This window comes from Sceloporus occidentalis, unplaced genomic scaffold (assembly GCF_023333645.1).
Source record: "Sceloporus occidentalis isolate IW3139 unplaced genomic scaffold, rSceOcc1.0.p SCAF_4, whole genome shotgun sequence".
Lineage (NCBI taxonomy): Eukaryota > Metazoa > Chordata > Lepidosauria > Squamata > Phrynosomatidae > Sceloporus > Sceloporus occidentalis.
The window spans coordinates 143,529,359-143,549,334 of NW_028316984.1; the positions used below are offsets into that span (position 1 = coordinate 143,529,359).

The 19,976-nt window shown below is 39.1% G+C and overlaps 1 protein-coding gene across 2 annotated transcripts in view; it reads left to right on the forward strand.

Moving 5' to 3' along the window:
* VPS39 (VPS39 subunit of HOPS complex) overlaps positions 1-9,380 on the forward strand; it is a 38,665-nt gene extending 29,285 nt beyond the window's left edge. For both annotated transcript variants that reach the window (XM_089521888.1, XM_089521889.1), the window contains 7 exons: positions 520-648; positions 1,613-1,715; positions 2,978-3,023; positions 4,153-4,302; positions 4,672-4,806; positions 5,030-5,121; positions 7,283-9,380. In XM_089521888.1, the coding sequence (XP_089378014.1) occupies positions 520-648; positions 1,613-1,715; positions 2,978-3,023; positions 4,153-4,302; positions 4,672-4,806; positions 5,030-5,121; positions 7,283-7,358 (731 nt within the window). In that variant the 3' untranslated portion in view covers positions 7,359-9,380. The remainder of the gene's footprint in view (positions 1-519; positions 649-1,612; positions 1,716-2,977; positions 3,024-4,152; positions 4,303-4,671; positions 4,807-5,029; positions 5,122-7,282) is intronic.
* The last annotated feature ends 10,596 nt before the right edge of the window (positions 9,381-19,976 follow it).

Consider the following 19,976-nt stretch of genomic DNA (forward strand, 5'->3'; position numbering starts at 1 on the left):
TAGCCTGGATAAAACCAGTTTGGCCTGAAGGCTTTAATAAAATGCCAGGTTTTAACTTGGCACCAAAATCATTCTACTGTTGTCACCAATTAGGCTTCCAGGGAGGGGGCATTCCAAAACCAGGTTGCCTCTGCAGAAAAGGCCCTCTCCCATGTCCTTCCACAATGTATTTCCCCTACTGATGTGTCATGGAGGAGGGTCCTTCCAATAATCTCAATTCTTGGGCAGGTGGATGATCAGCTTTAGTGTGCAAAATGTGAGAAATCAAGACAAACTATGGAGAACAAATAGCTGCAAGCAAGAATCTCAAGGGCAATTACATATCGTAGTTAGCTAATTTTTGATGAGAAATCTTAGTCTCTTATTCTATGTGTGTGAGAAGCATTATTAGAAAGAAAAGGAATTTTGCATGAAGTCACTAATGTCCAGCCAACAAAAAGTGATCCAATAAGTGGGACTCTCACTAAAGTATATCAGAAGTAGTAAATGAATATATAAAAAATTGTTCTCTTTCTGAAGATAAAACACCGATGCCAGCTGGAGAGGAGGAGGGAGAACTGGGAGAGTACCGGCAAAAACTTCTTTTCTTTCTTGAAACATCCACTTGCTATAATGCTGACCAGCTCATCAGTGACTTTCCCTTTGATGGTAAGAGATTTATTTTATATTTCTGCACTTGATGTAAAGTGATTCCCATTGTGCAACCTAAGATACATAATAATCCTCTGTAAAAAACATATAGTCGGCTCTTCCTTTCTGTGGGCTTGCCATTCACGGATTGGAGCATCTGTAGTGGCATGTGTACATGGCTTTGTACATGTTGCACTGCTATTGAGGACAACGGGACTTGAAGTTCCATGGAGTTTGCCATCTGTGGGGGTTGGGGGCCCAAGACATAAACCCCATGGATACAAAGAGCTGACTGTATTATAATTGATTTATTTATCTCTGGTAGAATTTTTGAAATAACTTGTTGTTCTTGGGAAGAATACAGGAGACTAAAAAATGCAATGATTATCTCTTGGAGAATAGGAATGTATAATGCTACTAACATATAAAATGGGTGGGCAACATCTGACTAATTTCAAAGGCCCCATGGAAGTGTGGAAGAACTATTTTTTCCTTCCTTAGTAATCTGCTGTGTGGGAAGGCCAAGTGTGGGGAAGGAAAAATGGAGTAGGCTGGAGAGAGAGAAGGTGGTGGCAAAGAGAGAGAAGGAGGGGGGGTAGGCACTGCTGTTTTTGGGTCTAGTCCCTTTTACCATTAATTTCAGAGTGGACCACCACCTTGTTCTCAGTAGAATGTGGGAATCTGGCCTTTGATGGAAAAAGATTGCCTACCTCTGGTTGAACGTGAGATGGAATGTGGCCTTTGACAGGGAAAAGACTTGCTTATCTCTGATTTGAAATAAGCAGAATCTGGTATTTGCTTTTCTCCAGGCGCTGTCATGAAAGCTAATTATATTCATACCAATTGGTATTCTTCCTTAAAACCCACTGCTGAGTTTCTTCCTTCTTCCTCATTTTCATGACACATTCTCATAGCCGGTTTTTCCTGAATTATGTTCCCACTGGGAACAGTAATGGCTATTATTTCATCCTTTTGCCTCCAGGTCTCTTAGAAGAACGTGCTCTGCTGTTGGGACGGATGGGGAATCATGAACAAGCACTTTTTATATATGTTCACATCTTGAAGGACACCAAAATGGCTGAAAAGTATGTCCCTGCTCAACCTGATGCCTCATTAGTCTTTGTTTACCTACTCCTCCTACCCCCATCCTTTTCCCCCAGTCATTGATTTCTGGAGCGGGAGGTGTATGTGGTCTGTGATAAACTTTATAATCACCAGGTGTTTGTTTTCACCTTTAATCGGTACATTTCACTTCAGCTGGTGCTGCCACGGCTTTAGAGGTACATTGTCCTTTGTCAGATGAAAGTGAGAGATAGCACCTCAAGCAGGTACCCAGTCTTTGAGGAGTAGAGCAGTTTTAGTGCCAGTAGATGCAAAACTAGCTTTCATCTTTCCCAAGAATTGCAAACAATAATATTTTTATTGTCAGAGACTATATGAGACTATCTTTGTTAACAATGTAGCCTATGCTTTATTTTGGTTGTGAAATTAGGCTTTAATATTTTGATTTTCTGTTATACTACTTTAATCTCATTGTAATTAACAAGGAGGTCCTTGTAGACAGTTTCTAAAAGTCCAGTGGAGCAGACAGAGGATTCCTAATTCCAGATCTCCCTTTTGAACTGACTTAGTGTTACAACAAGATAAAGGCAACTCCTGTTTGGTGGAGTAAAAGTCTGCTAGCAGGAGAGAGAGTCTACCTAATCTGATGGCCCAGTTCCACTGTGAAAGCTACCTCTGGTGGAAGCACAAGCCTTCAGAATAGGGCATTCCTGGGAGTGGTCAGAACCAAGTTGGAATTGGTTGAATCTAAAACAATTCCATTCTTCCAGATTTAGCCTGGACTGGAGTATTTAGACTAAAATATTTGAACCAATATTTCACAATTGGGGAAGGGGTTAAATTAAAAGATCTACAGGTCTGAGAGGTCTGGTTTTACTGCGGTCCTATACATCTTGACCAGCACAAGCTGGCAAGGTCAGGGATGGAGTGGTAGATATATTGCATTGCTCTCCATAACATTAGTTGGATTTGCAGGTGCTCTTTTGGAAAATGTTTTATGCAAAGTTATATAATTGACTGACAGGTGGACACAGGTGATTTCTGAAATATTCAGTGTGTATCCTAGAGTCTGTCCTAGAGTATGTTCCTTTTTTTTTTTTTTTTTTGGCTATATAGTAATAATCAGTTTTGGGGTTGGGTTTTTTTTTTTTTTAGTTTTTTATGGAAAAAAGAAAGTTTATTAGTAGTCACTGACAATTTTTAGCGGAGAAGTCAAATTATGAAATGTTGATAATATGATAGGCCACAAGGTCACTCTGAATTTCCTGTTTATGTTGTTTTTCAGTTATTGTCACAAACACTATGATAGAAGCAAAGATGGCAACAAAGATGTGAGTAGCTTATTTTCAATTATCTTGAAGTTGATACCATATCCTTACTAAAATTTCTCCTAAGGTTAAATTCATGCACTTGGCTCTGTCACACCTTTCTCACATAGGTAGCCCTGGTGTGCTTCCTTAAAAAACAACAACACAAGCTCTCATTCACCTGCTATTTGCAATGGGAGGAAATTTTTCATTGAAACCTGTTTGAGGTTTGAGACGTGATTCAAATTGGGGAAGTTGTGGGAAGGGATGGTTAAGGCCCCCTTTATTCCACATGGTCGAATCTTAGTATCTCCCTATTCATGTTGAGTCTTCATTATTTTAAAAGCAAGCATGCTGTGGTTGTATAACAAATAGTCATGTCTTGTTTGGCCTTTAATTGTCCAGTTTCATGTATACAATTTGTACTATTAACAGAATCTATTGGCAGCAGTCAAATTATTAACAAGAGGTATTTATATTGACAAGATATGGGCTTGCAAGATCTGGAATGTACACACATTTCAGTATGTTAAAAGTTATAAAGTACTGAAATTATTAAATTACTTTATTATGTTTTAATTATTTTTGTAGAATGTATTCCACAGGCAGGTTTGTTTTATTTTATTTTATTCTGTTTTAACTGATGGTTTGTACAGTGCAATGTAAATTTATAGTGCTTTATAAATAAAGCTTAATAATAATACTCAATAATTTTGGTGGGGGGGAAATGAAGGGGAAGAACTCGCCAAATGGTCCAATGAGGATGCTTACTGGAGAGGAAAGGGGAGATGGAAAATTGATGATGGAAGGAAGTAGTCTGGAAGGAGCACATTCAGCAGTATTTTGACATAGGCCCCACGTGTAAATCAGATAAGTCCCTGATTACATTTTTGACAGCTCTTTCTGTTAGGACATTTCTCATAATTTCTGAACGTTGCATCATAAAGAATATAGTTGGTGGATTCAGTTTGCCAAGAAAGCCTCACAAAGCACACTTCTTTCTGATTTAGTTTCCTGTGCTTGAAAAGGTTGACCAGATATACTAGGGAATGATGATGATGATGATGATGATGATAATAATAACAATAAATAATTTAATTCCACCTATTTTGCAGTGGTTTTTAAGTGCAATGGGTTGGTTTTTATCACACAGGTATATTTGTCTCTGCTCCGGATGTATCTCTCACCACCTAGTGTTCATTGCTTGGGACCAATCAAGATGGAACTACTAGAGCCTCAAGCCAATCTCCAGGCTGCCTTGCAAGTTTTGGAACTTCACCATAGCAAGTTGGACACTACCAAAGTAAGGATTTTCCTCCTTTTCTTGTTTAGAATGGATAACTAGTGCAGAAATCCTCTCTTGCTTGAAGAAACCAGTTTTACATATGAAATGTCCTTTTTCCTTTCACAAGCAGCAGTGAGAAAAGATCTTGGGGAGGAAAACTAAGTTGATCCAGAGAATATGTATTATCACAGATAATGCACAAATAATTGGTTACTTTGGAAACAGAACTTTGCCAAGACGCATCCCTTGACATTCTTGGCTATAATAGACAGTAAAGCAAAATGAAGTGCAACTTAATGTGGATGAAATATTTTATCCATATTTTGGAAAAATCTTTACTAAAATAATATTTCTATCACATTTATTTCCTTTGTGTTTTGTTTCTAGGCAATAAACCTCCTTCCAGCAAATACTCAAATAAGTGAAATCAGAATTTTCTTAGAAAAAGTCCTTGAAGAAAATGCCCAGAAGAAGCGATTCAATCAAGTACTTAAAAACCTTCTCCATGCTGAATTCTTGAGAGTATGTGTTTATTTTTCTAATTTTGCTTAGGCTTTTTGTCATTCATTGTCAAGATGGAAAAAGATATCAGGATATCTCTTAATGAATTTTACTTCCAGAGATGACACAAAGAAGTTGGTAAATTGTAATACCAAAACAAACAAAAAAAGGAAATTAACTAAATACTGCTTCCCTGTTTTGTCAAACATAGGATTGCTTTCATTCAATTCTTATTTTGGCATAGGTACAAGAGGAACGAATTTTACACCAGCAAGTGAAATGTATAATCACAGAGGAAAAGCTTTGCAGTGTGTGTAAAAAGAAGATTGGAAATAGGTATGTAAAGTTGTCTTAAGCCTGTAGAAATTGCTACTCAAACTTGTTAGAAGGTCCACTGTGGGCTTCATTGAATCCTCACATATTCTCAAAATGTGTACAGTTCTCTGCAAGTGCACTTCTAAGTCTGGTTACTTAAATAAGATCCACTGAATTTATGGAGAGGATTCATTCCTCAGCAAGGGTGCTTAGGACTGTAGTCAAAATGACCTGAAAGAATACATTTAACATTATATAGTGAGCATTTGGGAATATATGTGCTGATTTATCTTCCCAAATTCTGTCAGAGCCTAGAAATGTTGCTTTTTGCACTACACATTTTGACATTTTATAAGAGCAACTTTCCCAGGCTTTGTTCTGTGGTGATCTTACATGAAGCTTACAGTCATGAAGATGCGTCAACTCTTTGACAAAATTTGGATTAACTTTAATATAGCAACTTAATTTTTTTTAAGTTGATTTACTCTGGAATTGACATGAGCTGCTGAATGGTTGACTTTGAAATACGTTTGGATTAGATTATTTCACCTTAAACTATTGGGACTGAAATCTCACATTACTTAGTTAGAACCTGGCTTGAAATATTTGTAGACTTACAGTGCTATTTTATGCAACTCAGTACCATTGAATCCAACTAAATATACAGTTGGCCCTCCGCTTTCACGGGGGATCCATTCTGGAGGTTCGCACATAGTCAAGCCCAATAGTGTTTGTGACATAGGCTTGAATGGGGTGCGCCACATTGAAAATAGAGGAAGTGCCCCCTCCGTGGATTTTTGAGGATTTTAGGAGGGGCGACTGTTCATGGGATTGCAGTTTTAAAATGTACCGGTCACTTTCTCAGTGAGGATATATAAACTATTGACTTTTCCATTCTGTGTTCATTCTCATGTTTTGTTCTGACTACTGTGCCACTTCTGAGAGCCAGTGAAGTGTAGTCGTTTGAGCATTGGACATCAACTCTAAAGACCAGGATTCGAATTCCCACTTAGCTATGGAAACCTATTGGGTGACCTAGAATCATAGAATCATAGAGTTGGAAGAGACCGCAAGGGCCATCCAGTCCAACCTCATTCCTCCATGCAGGAAATCTAAATCAAAGCATCCCTGACAGATGGCCATCCAGCCTCTGTTTAAAGACCTCTAAGGAAGGAGACTCCACTACACTCCGAGGGAGTTTGTTCCACTGTCGAACAGCCTTTACTGTCAGGAGGTTCCTCTTAATGTTGAGGTTGAATCTCTTTTCCTGTAGCTTGCATCTTGCTCCGGGTCCTAGTCTCTGCAGCAATCTCTGCAGCAGTAGAAAACAAGCTCGCTCCCTCCTCAATATGTATTTAAACAGGGCTGTCATATCACCCCTTAACCTTTTCTTCTCCAGGCTAAACATCCTCAGCTCCAAGTCACACTCTCTTAGCCTCAGAGGAAGTCAATTGCAAACCCCGGTGAACATATCTTGTAAAGCAAATCACGCGATTTGAGAATTGCCATAAGTCAGAAATGAGTTGAAGACACACAACTATATCACTTCTAATACTTTTATTTTCAAAACAAGGAGCGTCCCATAATATTTCATACAATTTTGTTGAACAAATATTCTGTAAGCTTATTCATCCCAGCCAACATTCTCTTTCTGCATCTTTCTATGGATTCTTTTACCTTTTTTAAAAAAAATAATAATCTAATAATACAGTACATATGTTGACCTAGAAATCACACCTCTTTTCTTCATTCTCATCTTGTAGAAACCCAGTTGTTCTCTGGAAGATGTAGAAGAATAGTCTCTGACAATATGGATTCCTAGCTGTTTTGCAATCTCCTAATAATTCTGGTTTTGTCACAGTTGAATTTGGCATAACTTTGTAAATTTGACAGCATCTGTATTATTTTCTGAGCCATGTGACTTTGTGACTTTGGATTTTTTTTAAATTCAGCTGCCTCGAATACTAGCTAATCCCCCTTACTAGAAACACATATGGATGTACAACCACCTGAAGACACAAAGACATAGGAAACACAACATGAAGTGCTTCATTGGTTGAGAGTATAACTGCAGAAAAGAATTGACCTTTGTACACTTCGAACGATAGCCATATCAAGTGTTTCTTTGTAGAAATAATTAAGGTAACATATTTAATCTGATTTACTTTCTCTTTTCATATAGTGCCTTTGCCCGCTATCCCAATGCAATAGTTGTGCATTATTTTTGTTCCAAAGAAGTTGGCGCAGCAGACACCTGAAAGCATTGCTACACCCAACAGACTATACTAGCTATGATGCTCATGGGAAGCTGACAGAAGATTAGACAAGGAGCTGACATCTCTAAAAAAATCTTCTTGGTCATGCTGCTTATAAACAACTCAAGTCCATTGCTTTACCAGATGACTCCACTTGTACTCTGCCGGTCTTGGCTTTGCAGGAATACGGACAATTAAGTATTTTTATAAACTTAATAGCAGCTACACCTCATAGCATTTGAGCATGAGGAAGAACGAATATTACATAGCAGTGAATTGCTGTGGTACTCTGGATTTTGCAAACGTTCTTGCTCCAAGGAAGACCAGGTAATTAAAAAAAAGTTTGCAAAGAAAAAAATTATTTTGTGTGGGGTTGTACATTCCAATCACAGATTGGAGAATTCCTTATGTCATAGTTTAAGCAGCATTGCATTGCATCGACTTTAACTAACCATTTGGAAACCATTTGTAGGCAAGTACCTCCACAAAGTCTGTACCTAGATTTTTCCTTCTAGTATTGGTAATAAGAAGATATTGGGGAGAACATATTAGTGGTTTATCACCACTGGTATAAAAAAGTTCCAAGGGAACCACTCTCGTACAATATGGACAGAACTGGCAAATATGTATTTTTTGTTTTTGTTTTTGAGAAGCTTGTAAATATAAATAGGCATACTATTTGCACTGTGTACAGTCACTCCCATTTTGAATAGAATGAACAGTGGCAGTGGTGTTCTGAAGCATGGAGGAAATAGCACCTGCACTTGTACCAAAAAGTTAAAATCACCTTTGAAGCTGAAGAAGCAAAAGAATCTAATTCAGACAGAGGGTGTTTTTTCTGTATTGTTTAAACATCTGTTTTATACTTTGGAGATAACCTTGCACTCAAAATCTTAAATCTTTATGTATTCTTCAGGTTGGAGGAAAGCAGACACTTTTTAAAAATGTTAGTATTTTCAGTTTCTTAGCCCCACTCATGGCAATGCGCTTCTACAGCTACGTTTACCAAGATCACTTTTTAAAACTGGAAAATACTTGGTTGTAGTATGTACCCCCCCCCCCCTTGCAGACTATCACATTTCTGTTTAACCTGTTGTTCCTTAAATCTAATCTGTTGTGATGGTGATAATTTTTATGTTCTCACAAAAACAGAAACAAGCAACAGTAAGAGAGGAAAGTCACATGCTGGGAACAGTTGAGTCACGGTTGCTAAATTGAAAACTGAGTCCAGTTGCTTGTTAAAATAATTGTTCTTAATAATTACAATAATATAGTGGTTTGAAGCATATAATCCATTTACAGTGTCTGTCTAAAAGTCACATTGTTCTCAGACAGTTGGGTTGAGGAAGTAACAGTTTAAAAAAGGCCTCTCTCCTGTTTGGATTGTAGTCATAGTATATGTTTGCTATGATCTCGGTGACTTGTTAAAGCACAAGGATAAATTTTAATCTGCTGCAGATCAGTTCTTTTGTCAAATCTTTCTTTCTGGTCATCTTAACTACACTTCCAGTCTACTCTTGAAGTCACATCTGTTATGTGCAGTATACACCAATTGTGTCTTACTGTTAGATTTCAAATTTGTTCCTGTGCTGAGATAAAAATGTTTTTGGTGCTTTGTATTTCTTCTGTTCGAAGAAGAGAAGTACTATGCCATGAAATTTTTTTGTGCATTTGTTGGAGAACCTTGGTTTCTAGTCAGGAGCACATACTGTGGTTGAATATTGGGTGAGATAATTCGTATGTAGTAGACAGCAAAAAGAAAGCTGATCTGAACAAAGTATGATCTGTGTAGACGATTCTGACAGAGCATATCATAGTCTGCTGTCAATAAAACAACATATTGTTCTGGGGATTCTCGGATGTATTTTTCTCCATCACAACAAAACTTTTGTGTGTTTCATAATACATCTTTAGCAGATTTGTGGCTTGTGCTGTAATGGTCTGCTGGCAGTCTTGCACAGAATCTGAAACTTACTAATTGTACAGTAGGATATTTAAAGCAATAAATTATTATAAAGATTTGAGAGATTGGTATGTTCTACCTTTTTTTCTAAAAATAAATATATAATACATAGCACTAATTCTATGTATATTGTATATATAAAACTATATTTGAAAAATATGTTAACACACACATACACACACACATTCTATATAGTATAAAAGTGGCCTGTGTCCAACATAACCTTTTTTGCCATAAAAGATTCTGTGACTCAGACTACTTGTTGAAGAAATGGAGATTAAAAAGTAGACTTTTATGAACTCACAGCCTCTCTGCCATTGGATGACAATGAAATTAAAGGTGCTTGTGAGGAGGATAAGCAGATTACAGATTATCAAAATGAATTGTCTTCATCTGTTTCAGCTGTTAAAGATACAGTGGAAATACCTCTGTGTAAACTACTTTTTTCTAAGAGGGAAAATGAGAAACCGAGGGAAACGTTAGTGATGATAGGATATTCATAACTTCATTGGCAAATTCCAGAGTCCAGACAAACAAGTCACTGGGTCCAAATGACATTCACTTGAATGTTGTTGAGCTATAAAGCAAAATTACCATACCTTCTAACTAAAATATTTACATCTGTAAGATCAGCCTCTGTATCAGAAGACTAAAAAGTGGCCAATGTCATACCAAGTTTTAAAAAAGATTCTAGGGGAGATCACAGGATAACTAGTGTTATAAGTGTTACTGTTATTAAGCATAACATTGTTTTAAAAGTATATCAAGCATTTAAAAAGAAAAGCCCTGACGAAAATGAATCAATATGGTTTCTGCAAAGCTATAGCATGTTAAGACTTCTTTGAAAGTGTCAATACACTGGACATGAATGATCTGATAAGACATAGAATCATAGAGTTGGAGGAGACCACAAGGGCCATCCAGCCCAACACCCTTCTGCCATGCAGGAAATCTAAATCAAAGCATCCCTGACAGATGGCCATCCAGCCTCTGCTTAAAGACCTCCAAAGAAGGAGACTCCACCACTCTCTGAGGGACTGTTCCACTGTCGAACAATTCCTTACTGTCAGGAAGTTCCTCCTAATGTTGAGGTGGAATCTCTTTTTCTGTAGCTTTCATCCATTGTTGCAGGTTCTATTTTCTGGAGTAGCAGAAAACAAGCTTGGTCCACCTCTTTAAATGTTTAAACAAAGCTCCTATATCACTTCATAACCTTCTCTTCTCCAGGCTAAACATCCCCAGCTCCCTCATAGGCCATGGCTTCCAGTCCCTTCACCATTTTAGTCCTCGTCTTCTGGACACGCTCCAGCTTGTCAATATCCTTTTTGAATTGTGCCCAGAACTAGACACAGTATTCCAGGTGAGGCCTGACCAAAGCAGAATAGGGTGGCACTATTACTTCCCTTGATTTGGAGACGCTACACTTCTATTGCTGCAACCTGAACTGTATTGGCCTTTTTAGCCGACACATCATACAGTTGACTCATATTCTATTTATGGTCTCCTAGGATTCCTAGATCCCTTTCATGTGTAGTCTTCTTAAGCCAGGTGTTCCCCAACTATATCTATGCATATCATTTTTCTGCCCTAAATACAAAACCTTACATTTCTCTGTACTGAACTTTGTTTTGTTAGCTTTGGCCCAGCTTTCCAGTCTATTCAGGTCATTTTCAATTTTGATCCTGTCCTCTAGCTACTCCTCCTAATTAGGTGTCATCTGCAAATTTGATGAGTATGCCCCCAATTCTGTCATCCAAGTCATTGATAAAGATGTTGAATAGCACTGGGCCCAGGACAGAACCCTGTGGGACCCCGCTGGTCACTTCTCTCCAAGATGAAAAGGAGCCATTGTTGAGCACTCTTTGGGCTTGGCTGGTCAACCAATAACAAATCCATGTAACAGTTACCTTGTCTAGTCCACAGTTTACAAGCTTGTTTGCAAGAATTCATATGGGACCTTATCAAAAGCCTTACTGAACATTTTCTGGCACAGCGGTTCCATCAGCGACATTTACCTGCAGAGTGGGTAACAGAACAGAATCATGAATGGGATGTGGGCATCATCAGCAATAGCAAGTAGCAATAGCAAGTCCATTTCTATACCACCTATCAGTGCACTTAAGCATTCCCTATGCGGTTTACAGTGTGTAAGCCAAATGCCCCCAACAAGCTGAGTACTAATTTTAGCAACCTCGGAAGGATGCAGGGCTGAGTCGACCCTGAGCTTATTGTTACAGGAGGCAATTTTAAAGATACAAGATAGTGAAGATGGTAGAAAGTCTACAAAATCCTAAGCAGACTTGAGAGTTTATCATATGAGGTAGCCTGGGTCATGGATCTGGTAGGTGTGGCTACCAGTGCTGTGGAGCACTGATATTGGGAGTCCCATGGATCGTGTAGGAGTTGCCATTGTGGGGACAACTTCTGATCAGCATCCCCAGGTGACAAGGGATCGAGATGTGTGAACATACGAATATCTGATTATCACCCTTTTGTAACCAGCCCAGCCATGACTGGGCAATGAGATTCATCAGTCAACAGTCGGCTTGGTTGATGCCAGATCCTGACCCACGCCTCGGGCCAACCCCACTTGTCAGTTGTATTTATAAAGTTGTGGCTTTTTTCTTCCACATGGTGGTCTCTGTGCATTTCTTTATGCGGCGCCCCCTTCAATGCAAACCCATTAGCAAATATGTACACATTTATCTGGATAGTTCAGTATTTTATATGTATTGGATTGGGAGTCATGTGGAACTGAACTCTGCAAACAATGATCTGGCAGGATGATTCTGCAAGTCTCTATTATGGACTAGTGTGATGGTACTTCATAAAGAAGTAGGGGTTGGTGAAAATCAGAAAAATTGTGAAGATGAAAGGCTTATCCTCCATAGCTGAATGAGGCATATATGAGCCACTGCAACATTTTGAAAGTCTAGACTATAGCTATAATCTAATCTAAAGTGTCACATGTGTATAAGAATGAAAAGCATGCATCCATACTGCTAATGATCCTGCTACAATGATTTTGCAGCCAACAAGAAAATCTGCTGTGTGTATACCAGCTTGGTTTTTTGGCTATAGAAGCCACAGACACCTGTGAAGACTATGAGTAAATCTCATACCTTGATTTGCTTAGCATACCTATACTCCTTTCTGGAATGGTGGTTATAGGCTGAAGGAAAACTGAACAATTTATGTGCATAATACTTTTATGAGAATCCATCACATACTAACATGCTGAACACAATCTTCCTCACATCACCTTCACTGGCATGTTTGGTGGCCTTCTCTGTGGCTGCTCCCAAGCTGTGGAAACTCCCTTTCATGGCACGACTGATTGCCCCTCTCCTTGCTCTCTTTTGGCCAGAAGGTAAATTAGTTTTAGTCAAGCAGGCCTTTGTGTATGGAGAGCTAGTGTAGCGTAGTGGCTCAAGTGTTAACTACAACTCCAGCACAGTCATGGAACCCACTGGGTGACCTTGGGCAAGTCACACACTCTCAGCCTCAGAGGAAGGCAACTGCGAACCCTCTCTGAAGAAACTTGCCAAGAAAACCCCATGATGGGTTCGCCTTAGGATTGTCATAAGTCGGAAATGACTTGAAGGCACACACAACAACAACAACAACAACAACAACAACAACAACAACAACAAAGGATGTGTATGTATAGTGGTGTGCTGCATTTTTAATCTTTTACTGGAAATTATGTTTTAAATATGTTTTAGTTTTAAGCAGGTTTTATAAATAACCTTTTATTTCTCTTCTAATTTTTAATTGTTTTAGCCTAAATTAAAAAAAAAAATTTGTTAAGTCTCTTTGAATCTCATCTTGGAAGAAAGCTTGGATATAAATTCAATGAACCGCAACAACAATATACAACAGCATAATAACAACTACAGCAAAATTGTTCCAGGCAGAAGTTACGTTTTAAACATAATAGAAATGAGGAACTATAGATACACGATATATCTTTTTTGATATAACATTTGGGTCGACTTTTCAGTCTCATTGTTATATAACTTCTCTGTACAACTAATTTTTCTCTTTCTCTTCGTTTGAACTCAGTTACCTCAATAGATGAATTTTGTAAATGCATTTATTCTATTTTTGTTGTAATCATTTTAATCTTAAGAAATGTTTTGCCAGCTTCAAAGTTTATCTGATTCTTTAGAAATGCAAGCATTGAATGGATACAGTGAAATAATTGCTACCTAAAGGGCTTCAACTGAACTGAGACTGCCTAAGGCACGACACAACATTGTTGCCTTTTTCACTTGGGCAGTTCTTGCATGTGGCCATAGCCTTGCCTTTGGCGTAACATGGTATGTTTCAGTAGAACAGTAGCTGAGGAATTCACTTCTGAAAAATTATCTGAAAGATATAGCATGGCATACACCATGTTTGCAAGCATCAATAATTTTGACACATTTTAGGGAACTAGGAGAGTATCTAGCCTGAGTTTTAAAAAGCAGGTTTTGTATTGGTAGAAGCTGGGTATAAGCAGACTAACACCAAAATATAATTGGCTTCTTGATTACATGTGTGAAGACAAATATTACTAATATTGTGAAAACACTGGCAACACACTTTTAAAAAAGATATATACTCCATGTTTTTTGTAGAATACCGAATTCCTTTAATTTTTTTAAAAAAATATTGTTAAATTATTTCAAAGGACATTTTAAAAATCTACCCATTTTGTTCTTCCAAGGTTTAGAATGAGACCCCCCCCACACACACGTTTTCACCTCATCATTAAAATGTTTTTATTGCATGTACTAAGTCAGAGGTGGCTTCCATGTCAATGAGGAGGTAAATGTACTCCAGGTAGTTTGAAGTTTAAAGAAGGTGACTAAGTTTTTGAACCTGTTCAAAAATAGGATAGGTTCAGCATCTTGGGTCCAAAACACATTGCAGAAATAATCCAGTTTGAGACTGCTTTAACTGCCCTGGCTCAATGCTAGGGAATCTTGGGAATTATAGTTTGTGGTGGCACCGGTGCTCTCTGACGGAGTAGGCTAAATGTTTCACAAAACTAGTTTCCAGAATTTTTAGCATTGAACCAGGGCAGTAAAAGCAGTCTCAAAGTGGACTATTTCTGCAGTGTGTTTTGGACCTTGGATAGCTAATTTAAAATTCAGATAAAATTCAGCGCAAGTTCACTTGTCCCGTGATTGTCAAATGGCAGAGTAGGGGGGTAGTGGGGGCGGCACAAAAGTTGCTCAAGCAGGGCAATTCCCAAACATTTTTATATGTAAAGTTTACACCTGTGTTGTTAAATATTAAATTTACTTAAATATAAGTGTTCTAATTTGAATTATGTTATTTCCTTATAAAATGTTAAAATAGGAATATACATGAATGAAAACACACACACTAAATAAAATACTATTATTCATATACTACATTGAAGGGGTCAGTGTGGAAATGACAGTGTGAGGTAAAAGGGAGATGAGAATATTAGACCCACTAGATCAGTTCTTTAGTTATCCGATGTGGGGGACCAGTAGACTTCCCCCCAAAATGTGCCAGGGAATCACAGCATATTTGTATCCATTAGCTAAAATGTTTTTTCCTGGAGACTTGCTATAAACCAGCTTTAGAACTGGTTCACAGACCACTACCATAAGTAGCACTATTCTAGATTACAAAATCAGAGAACCAGACCAGAGAGGGAAAATCTGAGAGGAACAACAAATCACACATGACACACACAGCCAGGATGTCATATTGAGGAGGGAGCTAGCTCGTTTTCTGCTGCTCCAGAGACTGGGACCTGGAGCAATGGATGCAAGCTCCAGGAAAAGAGATTCCAGCTCAACATTAGGAGGAGCTTCCTGATAGTTCGACAGTGGAACAAACTGCCTTGGAGTGTAGTGGAGTCTCATTCTTTGGAGGTCTTAAACAGAGGCTGGATGGCCATCTGTCGGGGATGCTTTGATTTAGATTTCCTGCATGGAAGAATGAGGTTGGACTGAATGGCCCTTGGGGTCTCTTCCAACTCTATGATTCTATGATTTATATATCATGATGCCCAGCTGCGACAGACATATTCTGTTTCACTTTTCATCCTCCTACTAAGTGATTTCCATTTGTAATTTTTCTCCAAAGTGTGGTATATGGCCAGGAAGGGAAGACTGGCCCCTGCATCCATTGCATTTGCTCACCCCTGCTATAAAGGGTCTAGTAACAAATAACCAGGCTTTATGGTAAACATGGCTACAGAATGCAGTACAGTTGGCCCTCTGTATCCACAGATTTTTTTATCCATGGCTACAACCATCCATGCCTTCAAAATATTCAAAAACAATATAAATTCCCAAAAGCAAACCTTGATTTTGCCATTTTATATAAGGGACATCATTTCACTATGCCATTCTATTTAATGGGACCTGAGCATCCACGGATTTTGGTATCCAAAGGGGATCCTGGAACCAAACCTCAGCAGATACCAAGTGACCTCTGTATTATGTTAACCTTCCACAGAGCTACTTTAAGCTGTGTGGAGGTTTAACACATATCACATATTGGCAGGCCATTCATGACCTATAAACTGATGCTTGAAATCTCTAAATCAGATAGATAATGCAAAGTTATCATTGTAAATGTTCATATACTTTACAGTAGGTAAGCATGAAAAGGATGTGCTACATAGCATATAGATATTACAGAAACACAAATATGGGTTATGTACAAATAGTCATGCTCAATTATGGGAAGGTTCAAGCATTATAGATAAAATCAGTATCTGGTCATCCCTTACATAAGAACAAGGAAATAGTTAAGCAACAGACTGGAACAGCTGATAGCCTCTTACACACAGGCAGGAGTACATTTGCACCATTCCTACTAAACTGCATTTTGCCTTCCATACTCTGCCTACCATTTTGCTTGTTTGTTGTTAGCTGCCCTCAAGTCATCCTTGACTCATGCCAATCCTGTGGGTAAGACATCTCCAGGATTTCCTGTCCTCGACCTCCCTGCTTGGGTCCTGTAGGCGCAATCCAGTGGCTTCTCTCACAGTTTCTAACCATCTGATGTGTGGTCTTCGTTTCTTTCTACTGCCCTCTGACTTTCCCAGCATCATAGTCTTTTCTAATGATTCATGCCTTCTCATGATGTGGCCAAAGTATGACAGTCTCCATTTAGACATCCTGGCTTTCAGGTGGATTTCCAGCTTGATCTATTCAAGGATGCATTTGTTTGTCTTTTTGCCATCCATGGTATCCTCAGCACTTTTCTCCAGCACCACATCTCAAATGAGGGGATGCATTGATTGTGAGTTCCTGCATGGCAGGGGTTGGGCTGGATGGTCCTTGTGATCTCTTCCAACTCTATGATTCTATGAGTTGATTTTCCTTCTATTGCCTTTCTTCACTGTTTAGCTCTTGCATCTGTACATTGTGGTGAAGAATACAATTTTGTTTATACAGTACATGACCAAAACACATATCAAAACGTTCACTATCATTTTAATAGTTACATCCCTGCTACATAGCCTATATGGGAGATAGTGCTCCTTCAAGTACTCTGGATTTCCAGCTTGATTATGAAACTCACTGGTGACCTTGGGCAAGTCACACTTTCTCAGCCTCAAAGGATAGCAACAGCAAACCACCTTTGAAGTAACTTGTCAAGAAAACCCCATGATAGGGTTGCTTTAGTGTTTCTGTAAGTCGGAAATGACTTCAAGGCAAACAACAACAAAAACAACAGCAAGGTATTTAAGCCTCTGCCAAAAAGTGCTGATGTCTCACAAAACTACTAATCCCATGCATCTGTAGGATGGAGCCATGGTAATTAAAGTAGTGTCACAGTACATTATTTCTACAGTGTAGATGCACCATTCTTGGCCAACATCCTCCATCCAAGTTCTGTAAGAAAAACACAGTTATATGAACACAACCTCATGAACACAAAACTCATTGGGGTGACCTTGGGCAAGTCACACCCTCTCAGCCTCAGAGGATGGCAATTAACAAACTTCCTCTGAAAAAAATTGCCAAGAAAGCCTTATGATAAGGTCGCTTTAGTGTCTCAATAAGTTAAAAACAAAAATGATCCGGGCTGCATCCACATTGCAGAAATAATCTATTTTGACACCACTTTAAATGCCATGGCTCAATGCTATGGAATTCTGTAGTTTGTTATTGGCACCAGAGCTCTCTCACAGAGAAGGCTAAATGCCTCACAAAAACTAGTTCCCAGAATTTCATCCTGGAGAGAAGTGACCAGTGGGGTCCCACAGGGCTCTGTCCTGGGCCCAGTGCTGTTCAACATCTTTATCAATGACTTGGAGACAGAATTGAGGGCATACTTATCAAATTTGCAGATGACATCAAACTAGGGGGAGTAGCTAATACTCCAAAGGACAGGATCAAAATTCAAGATGACCTGAATAGACTAGAAAGCTGGGCCAAAACTAACAAAATGAAATTCAACATGGAAAATATAAAGTACTGCACTTAAGGTAGAAAAATGAAATCCACAGATATACGATGGGGAACACCTGGCTTAACCAGACTACATGTGAAAGGGATCTGGGAGTCCAAGTAGGCCACAAGTTGAACATGAGTCAACAGTGTGATGCAGCAGCTAAAAAGGCCAATGCAATTTTAGGCTGCATCAATAAAAGTATAGTGTCTAGATCAAGAGAAGTAATAGTGCCACTATATTATGCTTTGGTCAGGCCCCACCTGGAATATTGTGTCCAGTTCTGGGCGCCACAATTCAAAAAGGACATTGAGAAACTGGAGCGTGTCCAAAGGAGGGCGACTAAAATAGTGAAGGGTCTGGAAACCATGCCCTATGAGGAACGCCTTAGGGAGCTGGGGATGTTTAGCCTGGAGAAAAGAAGATTAAGAGGTGATATGATAGCCCTTTTTAAATATTTGAAGGCATGTCATATTGAGGAGGGAGCTAACTTGTTTTCTGCAGCTCCAGAGAACAGGACCAGGAACAATGGATGCAAGCTGCAGGAAAAGAGATTCCACCTCAACATTAGGAAGAACTTTCTGACAGTAAGGGCTGTTCGACAGTGGAAGAAACTCCCTCGGAGTATATTGGAGTCTCCTTCCTTGGAGGTCTTTAAGCAGAGGCTGGATGGGCATCTGTCAGGGATGCTTTGATTGAGAGTTCCTGCATGGCAGGGGGTTGGACTGGATGGCCCTTGCGGTCTCTTCCAACTCTACGATTCTATGAATTCCACAGCACTGAGCCACAGCAGTTAAAGTAGTGTCAAACTGGGTTGTTTCTGCAGTGGGGATGCACCCTAGGAGGCACTATTGTTCCTCATAAATCATAATTTCCATATACCACTGAATGTCATGCTAATAGCTGTGACCTAAACAACTAGCAAAATTTAAAATTATACCTTCAAATTACAATATTATACGCACAACCGAAATGTGGTAGAATTCAAAGATATAGCCATGTTAGTCTGTAGGATCAGTATATAGAGGGATCTTATAGCACCTTTTAGACTAACTGAAAGAAATTGGCAGCAGGAGCTTCAGTCTACTTCCTCAGATGCATTTGGTGGAGTGAAAGCTAGGCACAGACACATGCATTCCATTGGTATGTGAGGATGTCAATTCAAATTACAAATCCTTTGTGTACGGAGATGAAACTGCAGGTTTTAATTATGGTTGTTAGTGCACAAAGGCATAGGAAACTGGTTTTTGTGCATGGAGATGAACTGGCAGATCCACTTTTGCAATAGGACTAGCCTGTGGTGAGGGAAATAGTAGATGAATGGAGGGCACCCCATAAGGATGGGGTTAGAACCGTTAGATAGTGTTGAAGTGTGTGTAGTGAGTTAGGAAACCATTGACTTTGTTCAATCCATTGCTGAGGGACTGTAGTTTGTGGATAAATTCCAATTCTGCTGTTTCTCTTTGCAATCTATCTTTGTAGCTCTTTCGTTCAAGGACCACTGTTCTGAGGTCTGAGATGGAATGCCCAGGGAGATTGAAAGGTTCTGCCACCATTTTTTGTGTATTCCCATTCCTTATGTCTGTTTTATGTCCATTTATCCTCTGGCAAAGGGACTGGCCTGTTTGCCAATTTCTTTCTTTCAGTTAGTCTCAAAGGTACAGCTACAAGATCTCTCTATATATGTTTGTCCCTGGCTTCCACTCCACCAAATACATCTGAGGAAGTAGACTGAAGTCTAGGAAAGCTCATGCTAATTTCTTTCTTTCATTTAGTCTCAAAGATTTATTTATATAGACGCAGGGAAGACAGCAATAGTAAGTACATTTCTATCCCGCTTATCAGTACACTTAAGCACTCCCTAAGCGGTTTACAAAGTGTAAGCTAATTGCCCTCAACAAACTGGGTACACATTTTAGCGACCTATGAAGGATGCTGGGCTGAGTCAACCCTGAGCCCCTGGTTGGAACTGAACTCGTAACCTTGTGGTAGAATTGAAAGATATAGCCATGTTAGCCCGTAGAATCAGTACACAGAGAGATCTTGTAGCACCTTTGAGGGTAAATGAGCTCTCCTGGACTACATTCTACTTCAGTGGTCTCCCCCAAACTGTGCCCTTTAAGGGATTTTGGACTTCAGCTGCCAGAACCCCACACTATTGGCCCGTAAATAGTCAGGCCCCAAGCCTTGTAGGGCTTTAAAGGTAATAACCAACACCTTGTACC